General features: G+C 47.5%; 1 protein-coding gene, 1 long non-coding RNA gene and 3 other non-coding genes across 6 annotated transcripts; 3 read left to right on the top strand and 2 right to left on the bottom strand.

Annotated features, from left to right (window-relative positions):
* The first annotated feature begins 718 nt into the window (after nucleotides 1–718).
* TRNAY-GUA lies at nucleotides 719–806 on the top strand. Its single transcript is given in 2 exon segments — nucleotides 719–755; nucleotides 771–806. It is a non-coding gene; the product is annotated as a tRNA-Tyr (tRNA).
* Nucleotides 807–5,934: 5,128 nt separating this feature from the next.
* On the bottom strand, nucleotides 5,935–7,972 carry LOC115514850. 2 transcript variants are annotated; one of them, XR_004343593.1, is made up of 2 exons: nucleotides 7,909–7,972; nucleotides 5,935–6,307 (listed from the first exon to the last, which is right to left on the bottom strand). It is a non-coding gene; the product is annotated as an uncharacterized LOC115514850 (long non-coding RNA). The 2 variants fall into 2 exon arrangements; XR_003969111.1 differs by lacking the exon at nucleotides 7,909–7,972 and adding an exon at nucleotides 6,596–7,087.
* Nucleotides 6,102–6,190, top strand: TRNAY-GUA. Its single transcript is given in 2 exon segments — nucleotides 6,102–6,138; nucleotides 6,155–6,190. It is a non-coding gene; the product is annotated as a tRNA-Tyr (tRNA).
* A 151-nt stretch (nucleotides 7,973–8,123) lies between the features above and the next one.
* ABT1 (activator of basal transcription 1) lies at nucleotides 8,124–11,409 on the top strand. Its single transcript, XM_030316950.1, has 3 exons — nucleotides 8,124–8,386; nucleotides 9,026–9,231; nucleotides 9,384–11,409. Exons 1-3 carry the CDS (start codon nucleotides 8,146–8,148, stop codon nucleotides 9,762–9,764), a joined length of 828 nt encoding a protein of 275 aa, XP_030172810.1. The 5' UTR covers nucleotides 8,124–8,145; the 3' UTR covers nucleotides 9,765–11,409.
* Nucleotides 11,410–12,474: 1,065 nt separating this feature from the next.
* On the bottom strand, nucleotides 12,475–12,548 carry TRNAN-GUU. Its single transcript has one exon. It is a non-coding gene; the product is annotated as a tRNA-Asn (tRNA).
* Nucleotides 12,549–22,361: the final 9,813 nt, after the last annotated feature.

Genomic DNA, 22,361 nt, shown 5'->3' with positions numbered 1-22,361 from the left:
GTTGTCTGATTTTCTTTGGGTAAGGAATATTTATATTTCCGCTTAAGAATTTTAAGAATTTTTGTTTCATTTTAATTGCTCTACTATAATTATGCAGTGGAATATGAACCACCCAGATCATATTTACCCAACTAAGAACATTTACACACACACACACACACACACACACACACACACACAACACTCCACATTTTTCATCATTAGAGTTAAGAATAGACACGATTTCCCATTGGACTTTCACTGTGGAGTACTGCAATGTACCAAAATGCATGGGACCTTGCTCTGTTCACAACCCAGGGATCTTCTCCAACCTAGTGGTCTGTATTTAGGGCAACCATAACATTTATTGAGCAAACTTTGACACTTTGGAGAGAAGGAGTAGGTAACCAGAGAGGAAGGAAGGAAATCGGTCCATAATAAGAGGGCACTACCTTCAGCTATATTGTTCCTGGGGGAGGAGGACAGGGGACAGCCTTAGGGGTTTTGCTTGAGAGCTACATAAGTGATATCCTAATGTCTTATATGTATAACCCAATGAATTTTATGTCTTTATAAACCCATGGAACCAGCTGTCTATCCAGATCACTATATAAAACGCATTCGGGGTCTAGGAAGTCAGCTTAAGGCTGCACTTTGAAAAGTGCACGTGAACATTACCAACACAGACCGTCTGGGCCGACGTTATTTTAGGAATCCTGAAAGGGTGCCTCCCAGGAGTCCTTCGATAGCTCAGTTGGTAGAGCGGAGGACTGTAGGTGCGATAGTCGGACATCCTTAGGTCGCTGGTTCGAATCCGGCTCGAAGGACGACAATTTTGGAAATCGTAGACAACTCCAGCGACGCCACAGCAACATTTAGACCCTTACTGAACGCAGGGAATAGTCCCTTTCCGCGCTGTGCAGTTTCAGGTTTTAATTGAGATTCAAACCTGAACGCGCTCTCTTATTTACAAGCACAAAGCGCGTTGGAACAGACTGCCAACCTGGTGGCTCTAGGGAAGGGGGTAAGGCGGAGGGGGAAGCCCTTCCCACGAGTCTCCGTTCACCTTTTCGCCTGTGAAACTCACACGCTCGCGAGGGCGGCCCGGCTCTGCGCGCGCGGCCCCGACCCTGGGCTCCCTGCGCGCGGCCGTCCCGGGTTCCAGGTTCAGCGTTTCCCCGCGCGCGGCCCCGGCGCCGGCTCCGCGCAGCGCAACCGCGAGGGCGCGCGAGTGTCTCCGACGTTGGGGTCCGCGCCCGCCGCTGGGGGCCCTGTTAGCCCGGTGATGTCTGAAGAAGCCTTCTGTCGGAGAAATTTCAGCCACACCCAGGACGCAGCATAACGAACTCCCATCGTACCCACCGCCCAGATACGGCCACCACCGTGGCACCGTCTAACCCCAGAGCCACACCCTGCCCGCAACCTGTGACCTTTGGGCACAAACCCGAGATGTGTTCTCCTTTCTCCCGCTCCTGTGTCTCGAAGAGATCGGTGTGAAGGACGGAAGAGGGGACAGGACCAGCCCAAGCCTCCTGTCCCCTCTGCAAACACACCAGGAATGGAGGACAATCACCTTTCAGATGAACCGAGTGCGCGGGTGGGAGGCCGCCTGCACCTTGGGGATGTCCCCGCGCTGGGACGCGTGCAGACAAACGAGGAGGTCGAACTTGTACACGCGGGTTCGCTCGTGACCCAAGACACCTGCTCTGCTCCCAGCCGATCGCGGCTACTGCGCAATTCGAAGGAGCTGGGCCTGCGGAAGCCCTGTCTGCTGCGCGCCGTCAGGGGGACGAGACCACCCACAGCTTTCCTCTAGCTTTCGGCCGTGAACTTAGACATGGCACGCATGTTTGAGACAGTCGTGTAGCTTCTCGTAGAATATCATGCTCAGCCTGTTTGCTAATAGTTTGGTGTAAAACCCAACATTTAAAAATGATCTCGAATGGTAATTTTCAGGAACAGCAAGGAATTAGGAGGGTTTGAAGATTCCTGCTGTCCTTTTCAGTCTGTCTTTGGGGAAGCCCGTTCCCAGCAACCAAACGGCCGGTAGAAGCTACCAAGTTTTAAGCGGAATGAATTCTGGAATGTTGTTGCAAGAGAGGAAAGGAGAACAGGGCAGTCCTGTGGCCCACGTGACGCAGGACAGAGCAGGTGAAACGCCTCGTGTCTAACGACTTGTATCCTTTTTGCTGGAGTCCCAACTACTGCAGTTTTCAGTCTTGAAAAATTGCCACAGCCTTTTCAAATCCCATCCAAGGTCTGGATTCACTCTGATAAATTTGCTCCACTTTTAGCTCAACACGTTTAGAAATTCCACAAAGAGCCTGAGCCTACGATGAGCAGCTTTTCCAGAATACTTTCCTGGAATCCATTTCTTGGAGTGACTGGAAAAAAAACTCACCTCTCTTAAAGTAATACAAAATGACACTAGGCTGGCAGGCAGACTCTTGGCAAACGTCACTGAACTTTTCTTTCACTCAGCGATAGAACACGGACAATTGGAAACCAACCAACCAACAAATCTTTGAACCCTCTTACCATACATGTCTCTTGGTGCAGAAGCTCACACATTTCTGTTGGGTGTTTTCCTAGGAGGAGAATGAGCCTTCCTCGTGGATTCAGACTTGCACGTTTCCTGTGTGTCCGCCTGAGTAGGGTAGGTTACACTGCAGTCACAAGCATCCCTCCCTCTGCAAATCATGATGGCTCGTAACCGGAAACTCTTCGGCGTCATATAAATCAGTCATGGTTTGCCTGGTGGGCTCCTTGTGGATCCCCAACAACTCAGATCATATTTTGTCAGGGGAAGGGTCAAGAGGGGTGTGGTGGATGGCTCACTGGCTCTCCAACTTCCAGGAGGGACATCTCATTGGTCAAAACAGTTGTGTCACACGGCCACATCTATTTCTAAAGGAGTAACGAACTCTAATCTTACATATGGTACAACACAATGTCAGGAGACTTTTGAAAAGCAATAGTGTCCATTACAGTTCACCACGCAGCCACCAACGATTCTGCCCACCCTCCTTCCTAAAAGCCAAACACGCTTGGCTTCCCCTGGGGGGAGACAACATAAAAGTCCATGAGAACGTCAGTTTGCTGAAAGTCTAGCATCTCTGAGTGATGCACGCTGGTTCCTTCGCTGGTGAAGGATTTGCATCTGTTTCTACGTGGCTTTTCATAAATGCAACTAGGTCTGTCCAAATGTGACACTTAGGACGACTAAAACTCTTGTATGTGATACAAAACATCAGCTTGAACGCACTGGAGATTTAAAAATAGGGTAAACACAAAGTTGTGTAATTGCATAATATGCTGCAAATAGTAAGTACTATGGGTAAAAGAACAAGTAAACAGGGTAAGTTGGGAATTGGTGATAAGGAGGTCCTGGGCAGCAAGAAACAGACTGCTTAGCAATGGCATCGAGTTGGTGTTGAAGTTTCCGTATGGATGACCAGTTTTCTTTTGTTTTTAATTACTTCTATTGAAATGTAATTCAAACACAGTAAAAGTCAGGGGCTCCTGGGGGGCTCAGTTGGTTAAGCATTTGACCCTTGATTTTGGCTCAGGTCAGGATCTCATGGTGTGTGAGATCGAGCCCTGGTGTCAGAGCCTGCTGAAGATTCTCTCTCCCCCCTGCCCCTCTCCCCTGCTTGTGCACTCTCTCTCTCTCTCTCTCTCTAAAACAAAACAACCCCCCCCCCACACACACATAGTAAAATCCATTCCTTTTAAGTCTTTTTAAGTGTATGTTCGGTGAGTCTTGAAAATTATATTCAGTCATAGAACTACCACAACCATCATGATATAGAACCTTTTCATCCCTCCAAAAAGTTTACTTCTGCCTTCAGAAGCACTGATCTGCTTTCCGTCGCAGTGCTTTTTGCAAAAGTCTAGAGAGAGACTCGCGCAGCGTGCGGCTGGGAGCCTGGCTTCCTTTACCTAGCAGTGCTGTTGGGATTCACCGGGTGTATACCCATGGTTCATTCCCTCTTACTGGCCAGTAGCCCATGGTAGGGATGTACTACGATTTGTTTCTTCACTCACCAGCTAACGAAAGTTGGTATTGGTTTTCTTGTTAATAACAAAACTGCTTGTTATGGACCGAATAACCACCCCCCGCCCGTTCCTATGTTGAAGCCCTGATTTCCAGTACATCAGGATGAGACCGTGTTTGGAGATGGACCCTGAAAGACGTTACTGCATTCATTGTGTGCCTTGACCCGATCTGGCTGGCATCTTTATAAGAGGAGGTGATGAGGACACAGAGAGAGACGCTAGGAGCATGTGAGTACGAAGTAACTACCGTGGAAGGAGGAAACGAGAAGATACCCTTCTGAGGCCAAACAGAGGCCGCAGAAGAAATCAACCCTGCTGACACCTTGATCTTGGGCCTCAGCTTCCAGAGCTGTGAGGAAATAAATTTCTGTTGCTTGAGTCACCCAGCCTGTGGCGCGTTGTCATGGCGGTCCTCACCGACTATTACGTGGCTATAAATATTTCGGGTGTAAGTCTTTGTGTGGACGTGCGTTTTCATTTATTTTCGGTAAGTAACATAGGCATGGGACTGCTGGCTCCTATGGGAAGTGTGTATTTAACTTTCAAAGAAACTACCAGCTGTTCTCCAAGGGGGCTATACCGTTTTACATTCTCAGTGCAGTTCGTTTCTCCACATCTTAGCACAGTCAGTCTTTTAAATACTGGCCATTCAGAATCGTAACGAACACTGTAACACATTCACATGTCCCAACCACATTTATGGGGAGGGGATTATTCAGATATTCTAAGAGGTGGGTGAAAATCTCGGGGTCGTCTTAGATTTCGGCCTCCTTTGATGAATGTGTGGAGGCATCTCCCGGGGCTTAATCTGCATTTCCCTTGTAGCTAATGATGTCTACCTTTTCAGGTAGTTATAGGTCATCTGCACATCTTCGGTGAAATGTCTGTTGAGATCCTTCCCTTTTTTAAAAAAAATTGAATCGTTTGCCTCCTGATTGAGTTGTGAGAATGCTTTATACTGGATAAAAGTCTTGTATATCAGATGTTTGTTCTGCAAATACTGTCTCCCAGTCTGTGGTTTGACTTTTCATTTTCTTAGTGGTATCTTTTGAAAACAGCTCTCTCTCTCTGCCCCTCCCCCACGTTTTCTCTCTGTCTCTTAAAAATAAATTCGTAAACTTAAAAAAAAAAAAGGAGAGAAATGTACTAGACCATATATTCTTAGTTTCTCATGAGAGGGAACAGAATAACTACATTTAATATGAATTATGTGTTGGCAGATTTCTCATAGAAGTCACTGGGTAGGATCTTCTGAAGAAAAATGTATTTTTTCAAGGCTACAGTTACGAAGTATTTTTAAATAAGAAATACTCTTTTATAGATAAACTTACCAGAAATCTTTTCTAAGGATACATCATCGAGAAATGTCTGTCCAGATGGCTTCCTGTTTTCTCCAACCGTGTTCAACCAGGAAGCCAAATACCATTACAGGTGTTCATTAGCAATGCATGATAGCATCCCCCCCCCCCCAATAAATGTCTACACCGCTCTTCTCAAAATTGGGGAGGGGCGTATTTCATTTATTTGGTCCACTCTAACATGAGGCACTCAGTTCCTAGACATACACTCGCATACACGATGCCCCTCATGGTTTGGGTCTAGCACATTTCTGTCTGTACACTTTCCTTGTCTTTCAACAAGGAGAAATGCAATGTTTCCAAAATGAACTTGGCAGTGTCTCTGCTTTAAGACAGTAGAGCCCTCTTCAACCGAGTTATCTATATTTAGGATAAGTTATCATTTATCGGCCACTATAACAGGCGTTAAGTGGCCGGGACAGCGGGGCCGCAGTAGGGATAAGGGTGATGGGCCTCAGGGAGCAGGATATGGAACATGGATGGTGGTATTTCCTTTTTTAAAGACCTGAAACAGGCAGTAAAAAGCACAAAACTTAAGTTTTTATGAATATTCATTTTTTAATATACCTCTATGATCGCGACCCCTATCAGTTTTAGAACATTTCCAGCATCCTAGAAAAAAATCCGCACTAGATTTTAAAAATAGAATCCAAACAAAACCATTGGGAGAAACATTAAGGTATTCTAACAAGTCTTACCACCAATCCTTCGATAGCTCAGTTGGTAGAGCGGAGGACTGTAGGCGTGTGGTTGTGGTCATCCTTAGGTCGCTGGTTCGAATCCGGCTCGAAGGACTTGGCCTTTTTGAAAGGCTTTCGGTGACACTGCACACCTGGTCCCTTAGCGTGTGTAGGAAAACTTGAACACAGTTGGGCGGACTGTCATTTGTACTTACAGATGAACTCGTAGGACTGAAAAATAATAAAAACAATAGTAAACGACCCCCAGATACGTACACAAAAAGCTGCTTATGTAAGTCGGGGTCTCCAGGAAGGCTGACTTTTCATGGAGTTTGGGAAAGGGAAAGGGTCATGGGGAGGGCGGACAACCGGAAGGGCGTCTTGACCCAAAGTTTACAATTCATTTTGGAGGCCCGGTGGTCTTTCTGGACTCTCTGTTATGCTGATATTTAAGCGCATAAACATTTAATTAATGGCAACTTGAAACACACACAAGGTCGAGAAAACAGCATATGTTACCATCGCAGCCATCACATGGGTACAACAGGAAGCATCTATTTCCGCAGATGCCCCCCTTCCCACCCCGGCCTCTTGAAGCAGTGCCGAGATGTGCTCTCACTTCATCCGTAGTTGCTCGGTGCTTTGAAGACGGAAGAATGACATACGGGACCGAGTCTGTGCCTCTTACCGCCCTCTCCCGCCTCGAAAAAAGGAGCGGCGGGCAAATGATAAAGTTTGCTTTCGTAACATTAATGAAACCGGCGTGTAGGAACTCGAGTTTATTAGATCTTTCGCCCACTCCAGGAAGAGCGTGGCGCTGCGTTCCTGCAGGAATATACTGGGAGGCTCTCTGGCAGGAGCTGTCACCTAGGAAGGTAGCTTGTGGACGGACACCTGCGCCCCCTGCTGCGGTCCCCTGGGTTCCTCGGCGCCCTCGCCTGTTCCAGCGGGATGGGAATTTCCGTCCGGCTGCAGCGAGGGCGGGTCTAAGTTACGCTTAAACTCGCCCCGGGCCCCTTCCGGAAAGCGGGCTGGAGGGTTTGTCCGCATTCCAGGCCGCGCCCCTTTCCGCCCCACCGCAGGTGCGCGTGGGAGGAACGGCGGCTCCAAGAGCACGGAGACGGCGCCCCCTGCTGGGCGCGTCCGCGCGCGACGGGACAGGGCGGAGCCAGGCACCTGCGGGAGAGGTCTCGGCAGGAGTGCCAAGACCGTCCGCGGGGCCGTCCGCACAGACAGGTCTCGCGAGACCAGGGTTAAGCGCGCCGCCCGGGGGGTCCCCAGACTCCGGTCGTGTGTCTATGTGCCAACAGGTGTTTATAACATAAACACGAATCACGTATCAGTACAAATGTACGACAGGCGCCAAGCACGTATTTAACGTTAGGGCAATAACTGCTACACATGAACATTTGGGGGACATCTTTACGAAATCAAATCTAAAATGAATACTTTAAAGTAAACAAAATACTTGTAAACTACTTGAGGTCACAACTGAAATTTTCAAAATGCAAATCTCACTTCCAAAACCTGTATTTGCGAAGCTACATTTCCAAAACTTAGAAACATTCAAACCTCGCAGCTAAATTTTGAAAAATAATTCAAATTTCAAAACTCGAGACAATTTTAAAAACTGAACTAAACTGTAAAAGGTGGAACAGCCCCCAACCGGAGGCACAGCCGGGTCCCTTGGGTAAAATGCTGTTTTGATCGCTGACACACAGAAACCTCTCCCAACTTCCCAGTTTTCCAGCATTTCCAGGAAGAGCCTGCTTCCCGCCTTTCTACACCTCACCAAGGCGTTCTCTAGGGCGCGTTAACACTTGGGGACCCACCCGCTCGGCTTCTGCCTCTGGGCCTGCTCGACCCCGGGCCCCACCCGTCAGCTTCGGATCTCGCGGCCGCTCCGGCCCCCACTTCCGCTCTCTCCACCCAATCTGGTTCTTCCATTTATCTCCGCCCGCGTCGGTCCCGCCCCCTCGCCGCCGGCCGGCGTACTCGGTGCGCGGCAGCCGGCGCGGCGCGGCGCGGCGCGGCGCTTTACGGCTGTCGTGCTTCCGGTCCCCGCCAGCATGGAGGCCGAGGAGTTGGAGAAGGAGGCTGCGGAGCCGGAGCCCCCGGAAGCGAGAGACCAGAAACCAGAAGCGGAGGAGGAGCAGGAGGAAGCCGAAGAGGCGGCTTGCGGCGGCAAGAAGCGGGTAGTGCCGGGTATTGTGTACTTGGGGCACCTCCCGCCCCGCTTTCGGCCTCTGCACGTACGGAACCTTCTCAGCGCCTATGGCGAGGTCGGGCGCGTTTTTTTCCAGCCGGAGGGTAAGAGCGGAGGCCCTGGCTGTGCGGGCAGCAGGGTGGACTCGCCCGCGCGTCGCGTGGCCCGGGCTGTGCGCGTCCGAGGCGCTGTGGGGCGCGGGACTCGAGGCCGGCGCCCGGGGAGACGAGTGGTGCGCAAGCCTTTAAGGAGACGGGATTAGGTGTGGGTAGCGCCTTGCGCACAGATGGGTAGTTCTCGGGTGGTGAACTCCGGCTTCTGATGTCGACCCCGCGCAGCCCTCTTTTCTGAACCAGCTTTACCAGTTTACTGAGTGAGTACATCCTGAATAAAAGTCTCAGAGGCTTTTTCACACACTGAACCCATCCCCTTTGTCATCGCGGCTCGGGTCTAGACACTGTGTGGTCAGCTGACCCCAGCTCCCGCGCGGACACTAATCGAATCGGGATTGGGGGCGTGTGAGAGTTGTAAGTAGAATGTTCGGAGCGGATCTGATGCAGGAGTTGACGTTTGAGGAAAGGAGTTAGACGTGGGGAAAGGGTGCACGGGGAATGAATGGAACTTGGAGTCCTTTCCCCGGGCAAAGGCCTGGAGGTGGGATCCTGGCCCGCGGGCGAGTGGGGGTGAAGTTCCTTGGGAGCCACGTGGGCCCCTGAAACCTCTGCTGTGTCCTCGGCGCGCAGACGGGTTCGTGAGGCGCAAGAAGAAGGCGGCGGCAGCCTCGGCCACGGGAGGGAAAAAGCGGTCCAAGTACAGCAAGGACTACACCGAGGGCTGGGTGGAGTTTCGGGACAAGCGAGTGGCCAAGCGCGTGGCGGCCAGTCTGCACAACACGCCCATGGGAGCCCGACGGCGCAGCCCCTTCCGTTACGACCTGTGGAACCTCAAGGTAAGGGGCGGACTTGTCTGCCTTCCCAGCCCTAGCCGGGGCTGCTCCCTTACCTCCTGTTGGCCCCACTCGCTCTCCTCTCCTCTGCCTTCCTGCCACGCCTTACCCACGTCCTTTCTCGTTTTTGTTGTCGTTGTTGTTGCTGTTCACAGTACCTGCACCGTTTCACGTGGTCCCACCTCAGCGAACATCTTGCCTTTGAGCGCCAGGTACGCAGGCAGCGCCTGAGGGCCGAGGTTGCCCAGGCCAAGCGTGAGACTGACTTCTACCTTCGAAGTGTGGAACGGGGACAGCGCTTCCTTGCTGCTGATGGGGACTCCGCCCGCCCGAATGGCACCTGGGCCTTTGCCCAGCGTCCTACTGAGCAGGAGCTGAGAGCCCGGAAGGCAGCTCGGCCCGGGGGACGTGAACGGGCTCGCCTGGCTAACGTCCAGGACCAGGCTCGCTCCAACCGAGGGCTGCTTGCCAAGATCTTCGGAGCTCCACCACCTTCAGAGAGCGTGGAAGAACCCTCACTAGCCAGGGACTCGTGAAGGGCAGAGAGACCCCTTCTATCTCGTAGCCCTGATAATGTCTATTGAGGCAGACATTTTATTATCTTTCTCAGACCAGGAGTCTCTGATGAGTGCTCAGACAGACCTTTTGTGGGCCTCTCCTCCCCGCTCCCACTCCTGTTGCCTGGCAAAGGCCCCTAATTCATACTAGCATGAGTATGACTACTGCACATGCCTGTTTCATTTGATTCTTGGCCGTCTGCCTCCTGCCCAGTGGGAGCCTCTAAAAATCCCACCTTCTGGCCTCAGGAAGAGCCTTTACCTCAAGCTAGAGTGGGAATGTGTAGTCCAGGCAACTTTTTTACCAACTGTAAGTGAAGGGTAGCGGCCACATCCTTTTTATTTAGAAAAGATTAACAGGGATGGGTTAATGGGGTGGGACTGGGTGGGAGCCACCTTCCAAATGTATTTATAGAAAAGAAAAAATACATATATTTGTATACTTTGGTAGTTAATTGGTGCGGGGGGGGGTGCATTTTATAAGTTCTAACTTCTGTCTCCTCATGTCCCATTAATGTCATCTCCTGGTCTCAGAGCCACCTCCCCCTCCCTCTCCACCTTCAGTCTGAACTCTTTTCTATCAGATTAATTTCTTAGCCCACTTTATCAATGATCTAATTCCACATTTACCAAGTCACTGCATGAGGACATAGTGATGGTAGGTAATAACACACGGCCCTTGGCATTAAGAGTTGTAGGCCACTAGAAAGGGACAGATATTCAAGAAATAATGTCCAGAGGTACTGCAGGCATCATGTAGAAATATATAAGGGCTAGAGGAGGAGCCATGGGAGGGCTTGGTTTATCTGGGAAGGTAACCAGTGCTTAATATGAAGCTGATCCCTCATCACACTCTTCAGAGAGGGGTCAGTTTTCACCAAGTTTTCCATATCGCTCCTGAAAAGTGAACAGAAATCTGAATGAGCCTGATGTACTCCTGTTGTTGGAAACAAAGCTCCATGGATGGAGCGTTGGGTTCAAACCACTGTAAAGGGAGACAAAGCCTAGGAGGTAGGCACGGTGCCCTTCGGGTGGTCTACGAGTTAGGGCTTAGCCAAGGGGGAGGGCTCACAGACAACACCAAAGCAGCTTTAGAAGCCGCACAGAATCCATGGCAGCCACTAAGAGAAACGGAAAACTGAAGTGTTAAGAAACCTGGACGCAGCCTCACAGAAATTGAAACCGGTCAGGGGCGCCTGGCTGCCTCGGTCCATGGAGTGAGCGACTCCTGATCTGGAGTTGGGTGCAGAGATCACTGAAAAAGTCTTAAAAAACACTAGTCACTATCCAGTCTGTTAAACCTACAGGAAATAGTAGAGTGACTATAATAATATGGATTTTGCTTGTGCAATTTAATCCCCCCCCACCACCGCTGCCGCTCCTCAATATAATTACTCGTGTTTGGGTGAAGCAGATTCATCCACTTCTTTGGCTCTAAAATGATAAAATCTTAGTCCTGTTACGATTTTTATTCGATAGGTGCACTTTACGTGGGAGAATAAAAATGACCTTCCGGTTCAAAATGATGGCTGTTGGGTGTCACGTTTCCCACGTCCCTAACCCTCTCATACCCGTCTGATAAAAACATCTGTGTGACGTTACACCCTCAGTCTTGGGAACTTGATACCCTTGTTTCTGTGTTCATTTCTCGTGCGTTTGTTTCCTGTGGGTCGTTTCCTCAGGTCATGATGTCTTCCCAAGTGAGCGAGATAAATTCCGTGTCAGAATCTGACAAGCTGTCATATTCACTTATCCAGGATTCCCAGTGCCACTGTCACCTTTGGTAGATAAAGAGAATATCGAGAGTGAGAAATCTCTTCCCCTTAGGTTGCTAACAATTTAGGAAGTAAAACATGGGGCTTCGGGATTTTTTGAATGAAATAAACTCCTCAGGCTGGGTGGCATCAGGTGTCAGTATATTCAAGGTCAGCATCCAAGTCTCCCCGTTCAGTAGTTCGCACAAAGAGTTTAGCCGCAGCCTGGAAAACTGGGTAAATCACAGGCTGAACGAGAAATGAAGATAAGAATGGGTGGAAGACAATGAGTTTCTGGGGAACCGTCAGCTTGATTCCCTGCAGACCAAGCCCTTTGAGGGCAGGAAAATACCTTCTTTTACACTTAAAATTTTATTTTCTGAATGTTGCCACGAGTAACCCTGACATGGGTCAATTTTAGTTGTACAAATGCAGCGATTGTGTACGTTCCCAGAAGTGGATTTGCAGAGTAATTTTGGTAGATCTTGTCAAAATGCCTTTTATGGAAAGTGCCAGGGACCCTCTGGGGGATTATAAGCGAGGAAAGTCAGATGATTTCCATGGAAGCCTGCACTCCGCCTCCGCGGCCCATTCCCGACGTCCAGAGCCCGAGGACCTGACTCGGGGACAGCCTGGGCCAGCTGGGTGTGGACGGCCGGGGTTCACGCCGCGGGATGGACCAACGCAGCTGAGGGAGAAGGAATCTGGAAACAAATTCAGTAGAATTAGGGACAGAATGACGGGATCGCGCCCACGTCTGGCTGCATCCTGAAGGCTTTCAAGCAAATAATCCGGGAACACGGGAACACTCCCTCTGTCGCAAGACGCCCTGGGGAGCTACGTTAGCTCGGTTTTCATTTTATTTGTGAGAATGTTCACAAACGGATTTTGTCCGACAAAATGTCCGAAAACCGGAGTCCTTAAAGGGAAAGGGCCGTCCCTGGGTGGGCTCGAACCACCAGCCTTTCGGTTAACAGCCGAACGCGCTAACCGATTGCGCCACAGAGACGGGGACGCGAGGAGCTCTCTTGTCAAACATGATCATGTCATTTCCCCAGTCCAGACCGTGGGATATACTCAAGAAACGAACCTTTTGCCGGGCATGTGTATTGAAGAAATGTTCCCTCGTTTCCTGGTTTCTGTTGTTCCTATGTTTTGAAAACAAATTTTGACAATACAGATATTATTCTTAGGAACCTCAGAGTGTTGACTGGGTGGGGAGCTGGGCGCGGGACTGCTGTTTACCCCGAGAAAGTGTGATTATAATAAAATAAATAATAATAATAATAATAATAATAATAGTGAAAGACATCTGGACCGAATTTCTTTTCAGGTCGATAAGAGAGCTTTTGCTAACACTCCGGTTGATAGGGAAGCCCCTGGAAGGGCTCTGTACAGGTGAAGATACCTTCAATGGGAAAGATTCCAGTAAGAGAAACGCAGAAAGGAAAACCATTTAGGGGACAGTCTGAAGGCTCATCAGTGGATCCTGAAATGATCGGGTAAAAGTGTACTTGCCCGGAAATAGGATATTCTCACGCACCAAAGCAGCAGCGCAGAGATCTCTTGCTAACTGCAAAGAGAAAAGTCTTTACGAAATGACCTCTGTCTCCACTTACACCAGGGATCAAATTGAGCATCATTAACAATGGGGCGGATTAACCTCGGCACTTCCTGGTGAAGTCACACGGGCACGCCCACATGATATTCTGGCCAAAAAGGATTAGCTTGGATGTCATTTGATAACATCTGGCCTCCTTGCCTCATTTAGCTATTGCCGTGGAACAAGATGCTGAAAAACGTTAGTGACTGTTTCAATCATGGCTCTTCCAGAGAAGCAGAACATATGTAATATCTCTCCTCTCTCTCATCTCTCTATCTCAGTTCCTTTCTCTAGAGATCTCCCCCTCTTCTAGATCCATCTACCAGTCCTCAATCAATCCATCATCTATCTATCTCATCCCTTACCTATCTGATGGGCTGATGTGTATAGAGCTGGCCAGCAAGCTGGAACTCAGACAGGATTTCTGTGTCACAGTCTTGGACAGAATTTCTTCTTCGGGGAAAAAAAAAAGGAAAGAAACATGAAGAATTTAAAATGTTGGTTGAGTAAAATAAGATCTCGGAGATTCCAAAGTCAAAACATCCACTTAAGGGTCCTCAGCACAGACTTGAGTATTTTGGGATACAGCGTACATGGAAAGGTCTGGAAGGCTGGAAAGTAGTGCGAAATCGACAGTAATATGTCCCTGGAGAGAGCCCCAGCTGGGAAAACGCGATCAGAAAAATTAAGGTGTGATGTAATTTTCTTTGCTTGGAGAGTAATAATAAGTAGCCAAAGCGTGATACAAAGTGCGACAAACGGGAGGAATTGTGTGCAGAGGGGGATGGGGTATGTGAGAACTCTATTTCTTGTGGGGTTTTTCCCTGTATTTCTGATTATTCTTTTTTTTATTAAAAAAACTTTTTAAATGTTTATTTATTTTTGAGAGACAGAGAACATGAATGGGGAGAGGCAGAGAAAGGGAGACACAGAGTCTGAAGCAGGCTCCAGGCAGTGAGAGCCTGACGCAGGCCTCGAACTCACAAACCTGTGAGATCATGACCTGAGCTGAAGTCAGACGCTTAACTGACTGAACCACCCAGGTGCCCCAGTGATTGATGATTTTTTCTACAAATCTAAAACTGCTTTAAATAATAGTCTATTAAGTTAAATCAGTCAATCAATCAATCATATGAAAAAGGAGGGGTGTTACTGACCAGACTCAAAACACGATCAAAGGGAAGTTTCTCGAGCACTGTTACCTGTACCTGTATTCAAATTAGGATCTCGGAAATGGACCTTTGGTCTTACGGTGAGGACACAGTGATCACACCTGGAATTCTCCCAAAATGCCCTTTGCTCTGCAAAGTATAATTCAATGTGACAGCAGCCGTAGTCTACCTTTTCATTCAGTGACGCATCTTTAATATCTCCCTCCTGCTTTATTGGGTCATGGCAATCAATCCGCTAAGTTCCATAGAGGGACATAATAAGAGAAAACAAATCATGTTTGCTGCTCTATTATTCCCCATAGAATTCACTTCGGAGTGAATTTAGTAGACTGTTCAGTTTGGGAGACTTGTTTCAGAATGTACCGGAAGGTACCTCTCTGGAGAGGTAGGCAGAGGGGTGGAGGGGCGGAGGGGGTGCTGAGTCAATGCTGTAAACTTTGGTTACATTAAAAGTGAAGAAATCACAGAGTGCTAAGGCGAATATATTTGGGGGACCAACTGATTGAACTCCACTCATCTTACTGAAGAAGAAGGTGGGGACCCAACAGGCTAAATGTGTTACCCACCGGCATGTGGCTTATAAGCAGCAGAGCAAAGGTCAACCGCCCGACTTCCTGATTCTCTCTCAGGGTTCTTTTTACAACACACCAGGCTTCACAGACTCGTTCCCTGCAACCAGGCGTGTGAGCGTTGCGACCGTTTGTTGTGGTGTTTACCCCACCCTCCTATCACAATGCAAACTTCATAAATGCACGTTCTCTTCACTGATATTTGCGCGTTGTCTACAATGATGTCCAGCCTCAGCAACCATTTGTTACATAAAGAAAAAGTTCTTCCACGGTGGTCGGGCCGCATTCAACCTACTCACAGCCCCGCGCGTTCAGGCAAAGCCCCAATAAGACGCCTTCTGGCCAAGCCACCGCCAGGTTGCGTCACTTCCGGTGGTTGTCCTACTCCCAGATTTGAATGTTCTCGGAAAGACATGATCGCACTTCATACACAGTAAGTGCTTAACAAATGTCACCTCCTTTCCACCTCTCTTCCCTCTAGGGAGGCTTCTTTCCCTGCGGGTGTTTCATTTCCTCCAGCTAATACTTGAAATCTTTAGAGTACCTACTAGGATAGTGGGTGTCCCAGTGGGGAAATTTCCACAGGAACACATCACAAACGATGTATACGGAAACTGCACACTTCAAGCGGAGAGGCTCTGGCCCTCGGGTGGGAAGTCCCACCAGAGACTCCGTCGCTGAGCGATGGGGCTTCCAGAACTGGTTTTCCTAACAAGGGGTCCGGTTGGGTGATGCCTCCCTCCTCTGAATTCCACCTAGACAAAGTCTGTATCACAATGAAGTTCTTGGCTGATCTCTTATTTTAAAAGCATTTTGCGTGTAAGTTTTATTTCCCCCGTAAAAGGAAACCGTATAAAATCTTGAACGTTGAGGATACCTAAGAGAGAAAAAGATGAGAAGAACTTGAGGGACACAGCACCAGAGAATCCTCTCGGGACGTTTACCAACATACGAGGCCATCTTTTTAAGAAAGGACAATTTAGGGGCGCCCGGCTGGCTCCACCGATAGAGCATGTGACTCCTGGAGTTGTGAGTTCGAGCCCCACGTGGGTGCAGAAATTACTTAAAAGTAAAATCTTTAAAAAGAAAAAAAAAAAAAAGGAGACCAGTTGGCAGCTAAATTTTGTAGGCGAAACATAAGAGCTTCACTCCATCAAGACCCTCAAAGCTACACGAACTATTTTGAAATACATGGATTCAAGGGTGAAAACAACGCAACTTTCCATCAGCAGATGAGTGGATAAGCAAAATGTGGTGTACTCATACAACAGAAGATTATTCATCCTTAAAAAAGAATGAAATTCTGATACATGCTGCACAGAGATGCACCGGGAAAACATTATGCTAAGTGAAATAAGCTAGACACAAAAGGACAAATATCGTATGATGCCACTCATAAGAGGTACCTAGAATAGGCAAACTCATGGGGGTGGAAAGTAAGAGAGAGGTTACCAGGGGCTCGAGGAAGAGAGAATGAGAAGTTACTTTCTAATGGGAACAGAGTTTCTGTTTGGGAGGATGAAAAAGTTCTAGAAATTGACAGTGTGATGGCTATACAACATTGGGAATATACTTACCTTTTTTTAACTTTTTAATTTTGTTTTGATGTTTATTTATGTTTTGAGAGAGAGAGAGAGAGTGCATGTGGGATAGGGGCAGGAAAGGGACAGAGGGAGAGGGAGACAGAATCCGAAACAGGCTCCAGGCTCCAAGTTGTCAGCACAGAGCCCGACGCGGGGCTAGAACTCACAAACTGCGAGATCATGACCTGAGCCAAAGTCAGACGCTCAACCGAGGGAGCCACCCAGGCACCCCATGGGAATGTACTTCATTTGTAAATGTACAGACGGTTAAAATAGTAAATTTTATGTTATATTTTATGAAATTTCTTTAAAAAACATGGATTTTGCATTTTCAATTTCAAAAATATGTTCACTATTAGATATTTGGGAAATAAATATAAACCAACAGAAATAATCACTGTAACCATTTTAATGAGCATATTCCCAATGTTTTTCCTATACATGTCTATATATATTAAAGTGGAGTCATTCAGTACATATCACTGTATAACCTGCCTTTTAGTTTTTGCAATGTATCATGCATATCCCTTAGTGTCAGACATATACATTTTACGACTCACTTTGACAAGCATCCTTGTATGTGTATTTTGTCACACTTTTAATTGCTTCCTAATGGTATATTCCTTAAAATAACTTCAGATCAAATCCAAGAGGATTTGAGTGTTGAGAAAACTAAGGGAGAAATCCCTCGGAAAACAAAGGTAGGTATAACTCTAGAACAGACAGAAGAAAAAGATGAACGACGAACAAAAGACATTGGGTTTTAAGTACCATGATCTACCATGTAAACAGTCCCAGTGGTTTATGGTACAGTTACGCTCTAAGAGTTGCCCAACTCCAGTAAAATAGTTGTATTCTTTTTTTAAAAATTTTTTTTTTAACGTTTTATTTATTTTTGAGACAGGGAGAGACAGAGCATGAACGGGGGAGGGGCAGAGAGAGAGGGAGACACAGAATCGGAAGCAGGCTCCAGGCTCTGAGCCATCAGCCCAGAGCCCGACGCGGGGCTCGAACTCGCGGACCGCGAGATCGTGACCTGGCTGAAGTCGGACGCTTAACCGACTGCGCCACCCAGGCGCCCCTAAAATAGTTGTATTCTTAATGTTCTGTTCAACCTGTTTTTTCCGAATTTTAACATTTAAATAATGAGATGATATATAATACATAAAAATTAGGAGGTGAAAATGTCCTCTATTTTTAACATTCATAAAAATACTATTCTCAATATCCTCCTAGAATTTTTCTATGCATTTACAAGCATACCACTTTTTACAATAATGTACCTCCTACTTTGATAGTCTTGACACAAATATAGTTTGGGCATTTCATCAAATGGAGTCACCGCAGTTGATTTAAATAGTTTATTTAACTTAGCATTTAAATCGTTTCCAATTTTTTGCTATATCACAAGCTGGCTACAATAAATATCCATGTAGATATAGACACATAGATTTTTGTTATCAGTAGATTTATAGAACATCCTTAAAGTGTAATTACTGGGTTAAAGAATATATACATTAAATGTGGAAGCTACTATTCTACTTGCAAACCATTTCAGGCGTAAAGTTTGTTTCTCCAATAAGACTGTATATACATATATAAACTATTTGTACTCATACTAGTAATGTACAAGAGTGGTTTAGTCTATTTATAGACTGGGCGGCTTCTAAACTGCAGAAATTTATTTGTTACAGTCTGGAGTCTGGAAGCCCAGGACGAGGATGCCAAAATGGGGGAGTTCTGGTGAAGGCCTTCTTCCCGATTCTGTTCAAGATGGCAGTCTTCTTGCTGGGCGCTCACATGGCCGAAGGGGCAAGAAGGCTCTCTAGGGTCTCTTCCATTAGGGCACTGACGCTATTCATGATGGTTTCACCCTCATGACCTAATCACCTCCCAAAGGCCCCACTGCCAAACGCCATGAAGCTGTAAGAATTTGGGGGAGACACGAACATTCAATCTATAAAGGTTTCTGTTTTTCCAAACTGCCACCAATACGGCTATTACTGTTTTTTAATCTTTGCTAATATGAAACATTACCAAGAGTTGGAAAATTCAAGAATAATCAAAGTCTTTTACATTACTTTGAATATTAATGTGACTTTTTTTTTAAATATGATTTATTGCCAAATTGGCTAACATACAGTGTGTAAAGTGTGCTCTTGGTTTTGGGGGTAGATTCCTGTGGTTCATCGCTTACATACAACATCCAGTGCTCCTTCCAATAAGTGCCCTCCTCAACGCCCATCACGCATTTTCCCCTCTCCCCCACCTCCCCATCCACCCTCAGTATGTTCTTTGTATTTAAGAGTCTCTTACAGGGGCGCCTGGGTGGCGCAGTCGGTTAAGCGTCCGACTTCAGCCAGGTCACGGTCTCACGGCCCGTGAGTTCGAGCCCCGCGTCTCCGTGAGTTCGAGCCCCGCGTCGGGCTCTGGGCTGATGGCTCAGAGCCTGGAGCCTGTTTCCTGTTTCCGATTCTGTGTCTCCCTCTCTCTCTGCCCCTCCCCCGTTCACGCCCTGTCTCTCTCTGTCCCAAAAATAAATAAACGTTGAAAAAAAAAAAAAGTCTCTTACAGTTTGCCTCCCTCTCTGTTTGAAATTATTTTTTCCCCTTCGCTTCCCTCATGGTCTTCTGTTAAGTTTCTCAAGTTCCACATGAGTGAAAATATATGATATCTGTCTTTCTCTGACTGATTTATTTCACTTAGTATAATACCCTCCAGTTCCATCTACGTTGCTGCAAATGGCATGATTTTATTCTTTCTCATTGCCAAGTAGTATTCCATTGTATATATAAACCACATCTTCTTTATCCATTCATCAGTTGATGGACATTTAGGCTCTTTCCACAATTTGGCTATTGTTGATAGTGCTGCTATAAATTGGGGTACACATGCCCCTACGAATCAGCACTCCTGTATCCTTTGGATAAATTCCTAGCAGGGCTATTGGTGAGTTGTAGGGTAGTTCTAGTTTTAATTTTTTGAGGAACCTCCACCCCGTTTTCCAGAGCGACTGCACCAGTTTGCATTCCCACCAACAGTGCAAGAGGGTTCTCGTTTCTCCACATCCTCGCCAGCAGCTGCAGTTTCCTGAATTGTTCATTTTAGCCACTCTGACTGGTGTGAAGCGGTATCCAAATGTGGTTTTGCTTTGTATTTCCCTGATGATGAGTGACGTTGAGCATCTTTTCATGTGTCTGTTGGCCATCTGGATGTCTTCACTGGAAAAGTGTCTACTCATGAATGCGACTCTCTTTTCAAGTGTATATTGACTTTATTCCCTCAGTAACTCCCTGTTCACATCTTTTCCTATTTTTAGTTATTGATTTGTAGAAGCTCTTTTATAGCATGAATAGGAACACTTGCCCGTGACATATGGTGAGTAGACTTCCTTATCTGGTCTATGGGGCAATTAAGTAACGTTAAGTTTTTAGTTTTTATACTGTCAAGTCTGATAACTCTTTCATAATTTCTGACAGTGATATTATGTGAAGAAAGGCCTTCACAACAAAGGATTATTATTTTTTAAATTATCATAAACTTTATTTTGGCACAACCATGATGTTATGTTTTGCATTAAGAAAATAGTACATTTTGGGGCGCCTGGGTGGCGCAGTCGGTTAAGCGTCCGACTTCAGCCAGGTCACGATCTCACGGTCCGTGAGTTCGAGCCCCGCGTCAGGCTCTGGGCTGATGGCTCGGAGCCTGTTTCTGATTCTGTGTCCCCCTCTCTCTCTGCCCCTCCCCCGTTCATGCTCTGTCTCTCTCTTCCCAAAAAAAAAAAAAAAAAAAAAAAAAAAAAACGTTGAAAAAAAAAAAAAAAAGAAAATAGTACATTTTGTCTAATGAAACCCCTCCAGACCGTTTTTTAGATTGGGTGTGGTGGGAATTTAATGCCTTTTCCCCAACCCTTAATGGGTTAAGCACATTTCAAATGAATGATCCTTTTCTCCATGACTTAAATACCAATTTAAAGATAAACTACTTCGGGGGTGCCTGGGGGGCCCAGTCGGTTAAGCTTCTGACTCTTGATCTCAAAAGGGCATCTGCACATATTTGAACACATGAGGGAAAATCTCCATGAAGGAAATGAATTTTAAAAACCTACAGAAAAGACAAATGAAGTAGGTTCCAGAGGCGGTGGCAGCATGGGCTGGGCAGGTTAAAGGAGTCAGCACGTTTATTCCTCTGGGAGAAGAAAGGCGGGATAGATAAAAAGATTTGTGTTGAAGCGGTCAGGAGGGCCCTGACTGCCAGATTTTGTTTTTCTGTGTAGGTGATCCGATGGGGGCGCCGAGGAGGGCAGAGGAGGCCAGCGGCGACTGTTCCAAACTCCGTCAGTCCCCCGCTCGGCCAGAAACACAGGGTTTGAACGGCCCACTGGCGAACCCTAAGGCCTTGCCGCCCCCGAACCGACCACGAGCAGCTCCAACGTCCTCCGCCCGCACGTCGGGGCTCCCCGTTTAGAACAGGGGCTGGATTCAACCAGGAAGGTCCACTTTGGATTTCATACAAAGGCTCCTCCTTGTTTTCAGATATGTTAAGGCAACCTTCTGAGCCAGGAGTTAAGGTACGCGAGGGCTGCGGAGATTTCTCAAAATGGGCACGGAACATAATAAACAGGAGCTACCCCACGGGTCCTCTCCTTTCCTCGCTAGACCTTAACCGCCAGTTACTTGACCTTAGCAGGTGCAGCCCCTCCGTGTCAAGGTTCCCCTGCCTGACAGAAGGACGGCCTCGGCAAGGGTCAACCGCTTTCAGCTTGCCCCACTGCTTCTAGAGTCCAACTGGGAGGCGAGGCCAAAGCTGTCGCCTGGGGCATGAAACGAGCAAGCTTCTACTGTGTGACAAGCTGTTTTTTCCCTCAAGGAGAAAGAACTATTTTCGACAAACACTTACGGCTTCTGTGGGCGCTGGGACGCACCTTCGCTCTTCCACTTCCAGAGACATCACTTCTGTCCCCGTCACTTGCAAGGGAAATGGCTGCTTCCCCAGGCTTGTCTCAGCACTGCCCACCTGAATGTCGGGCCGGGGACAGAGCAGCAGGAGGGCTGCAGGCCTCGTTGGGGCACACCTCTCTACCCGCAAGCCAGAAGGAAAACAAGCCGAAGCTGGGCCATTTTCCCTTCCCCTTTTCGTCCGCTGGCTGTCATACCTCCCTCTTCTTTCCTCACAATGAAAAAGCCACTTAAAACCCTGAAACCTATTCCATTGGGGGAGCAAACAGATACAAACGGAGGCACACGTGACAACGGGGGGAAACTCGGAGCCACCCCGCCGACACCACTCCGCCAAGGGGAGAGGTAGAACTGCGCCCCGGGCGGATTCTAAATTTTTAATTTTTTTTTTTCAACATTTATTTTCGGGACAGAGAGAGACAGAGCATGAACGGGGGAGGGGCAGAGAGAGAGGGAGACACAGAATCGGAAACAGGCTCCAGGCTCTGAGCCATCAGCCCAGAGCCCGACGCGGGGCTCGAACTCATGGACCGCGAGATCGTGACCTGGCTGAAGTCGGACGCTTAACCGACTGCGCCACCCAGGCGCCCCTCTAAATTCAAACTTCAAATTCAAAATTTGTCTTGATTTTGAGGTTGCAGGTGACTCACATAAACAGATGTTTTGCTGTTACTGAATTTTAGCCCCAAATATGGTCAGTTTCAGCGGTGACTCTCTCCTGTGTTATTTAGGTAATGCCCGGCAGAGGCTCCAGAAGGATCCAATATCCACAGCAGAGCAGAGACAATATTCCTTCCAGGTTTCCGTTCACTTCTCCGCTTTCGCCTCAAAAACTCCTGGAACTCTAGAGCTGTTCTAATGGCCCTGATCGCCTCTACCAGGCCGAAGGGCCATGTGAATGTCAACTTTAGTCCTTTGTTTTGTGTATTTAATTAAG

This window comes from Lynx canadensis, chromosome B2 (genome assembly GCF_007474595.2).
Source record: "Lynx canadensis isolate LIC74 chromosome B2, mLynCan4.pri.v2, whole genome shotgun sequence".
Classification (NCBI taxonomy): Eukaryota; Metazoa; Chordata; class Mammalia; order Carnivora; family Felidae; genus Lynx; species Lynx canadensis.
This window is presented reverse-complemented; position numbering and strand designations above follow the sequence as displayed.

Coding starts and splice junctions, on each gene's coding strand:
- ABT1 (XM_030316950.1), top strand. CDS start 8,146: ATGGAGGCCGAGGAGTTGGAGAAGGAGGCTGCGGAGCCGGAGCCCCCG. Junction 8,387..9,025: donor CGTTTTTTTCCAGCCGGAGG/GTAAGAGCGGAG, acceptor CTCGGCGCGCAG/ACGGGTTCGTGAGGCGCAAG. Junction 9,232..9,383: donor ACGACCTGTGGAACCTCAAG/GTAAGGGGCGGA, acceptor TGCTGTTCACAG/TACCTGCACCGTTTCACGTG.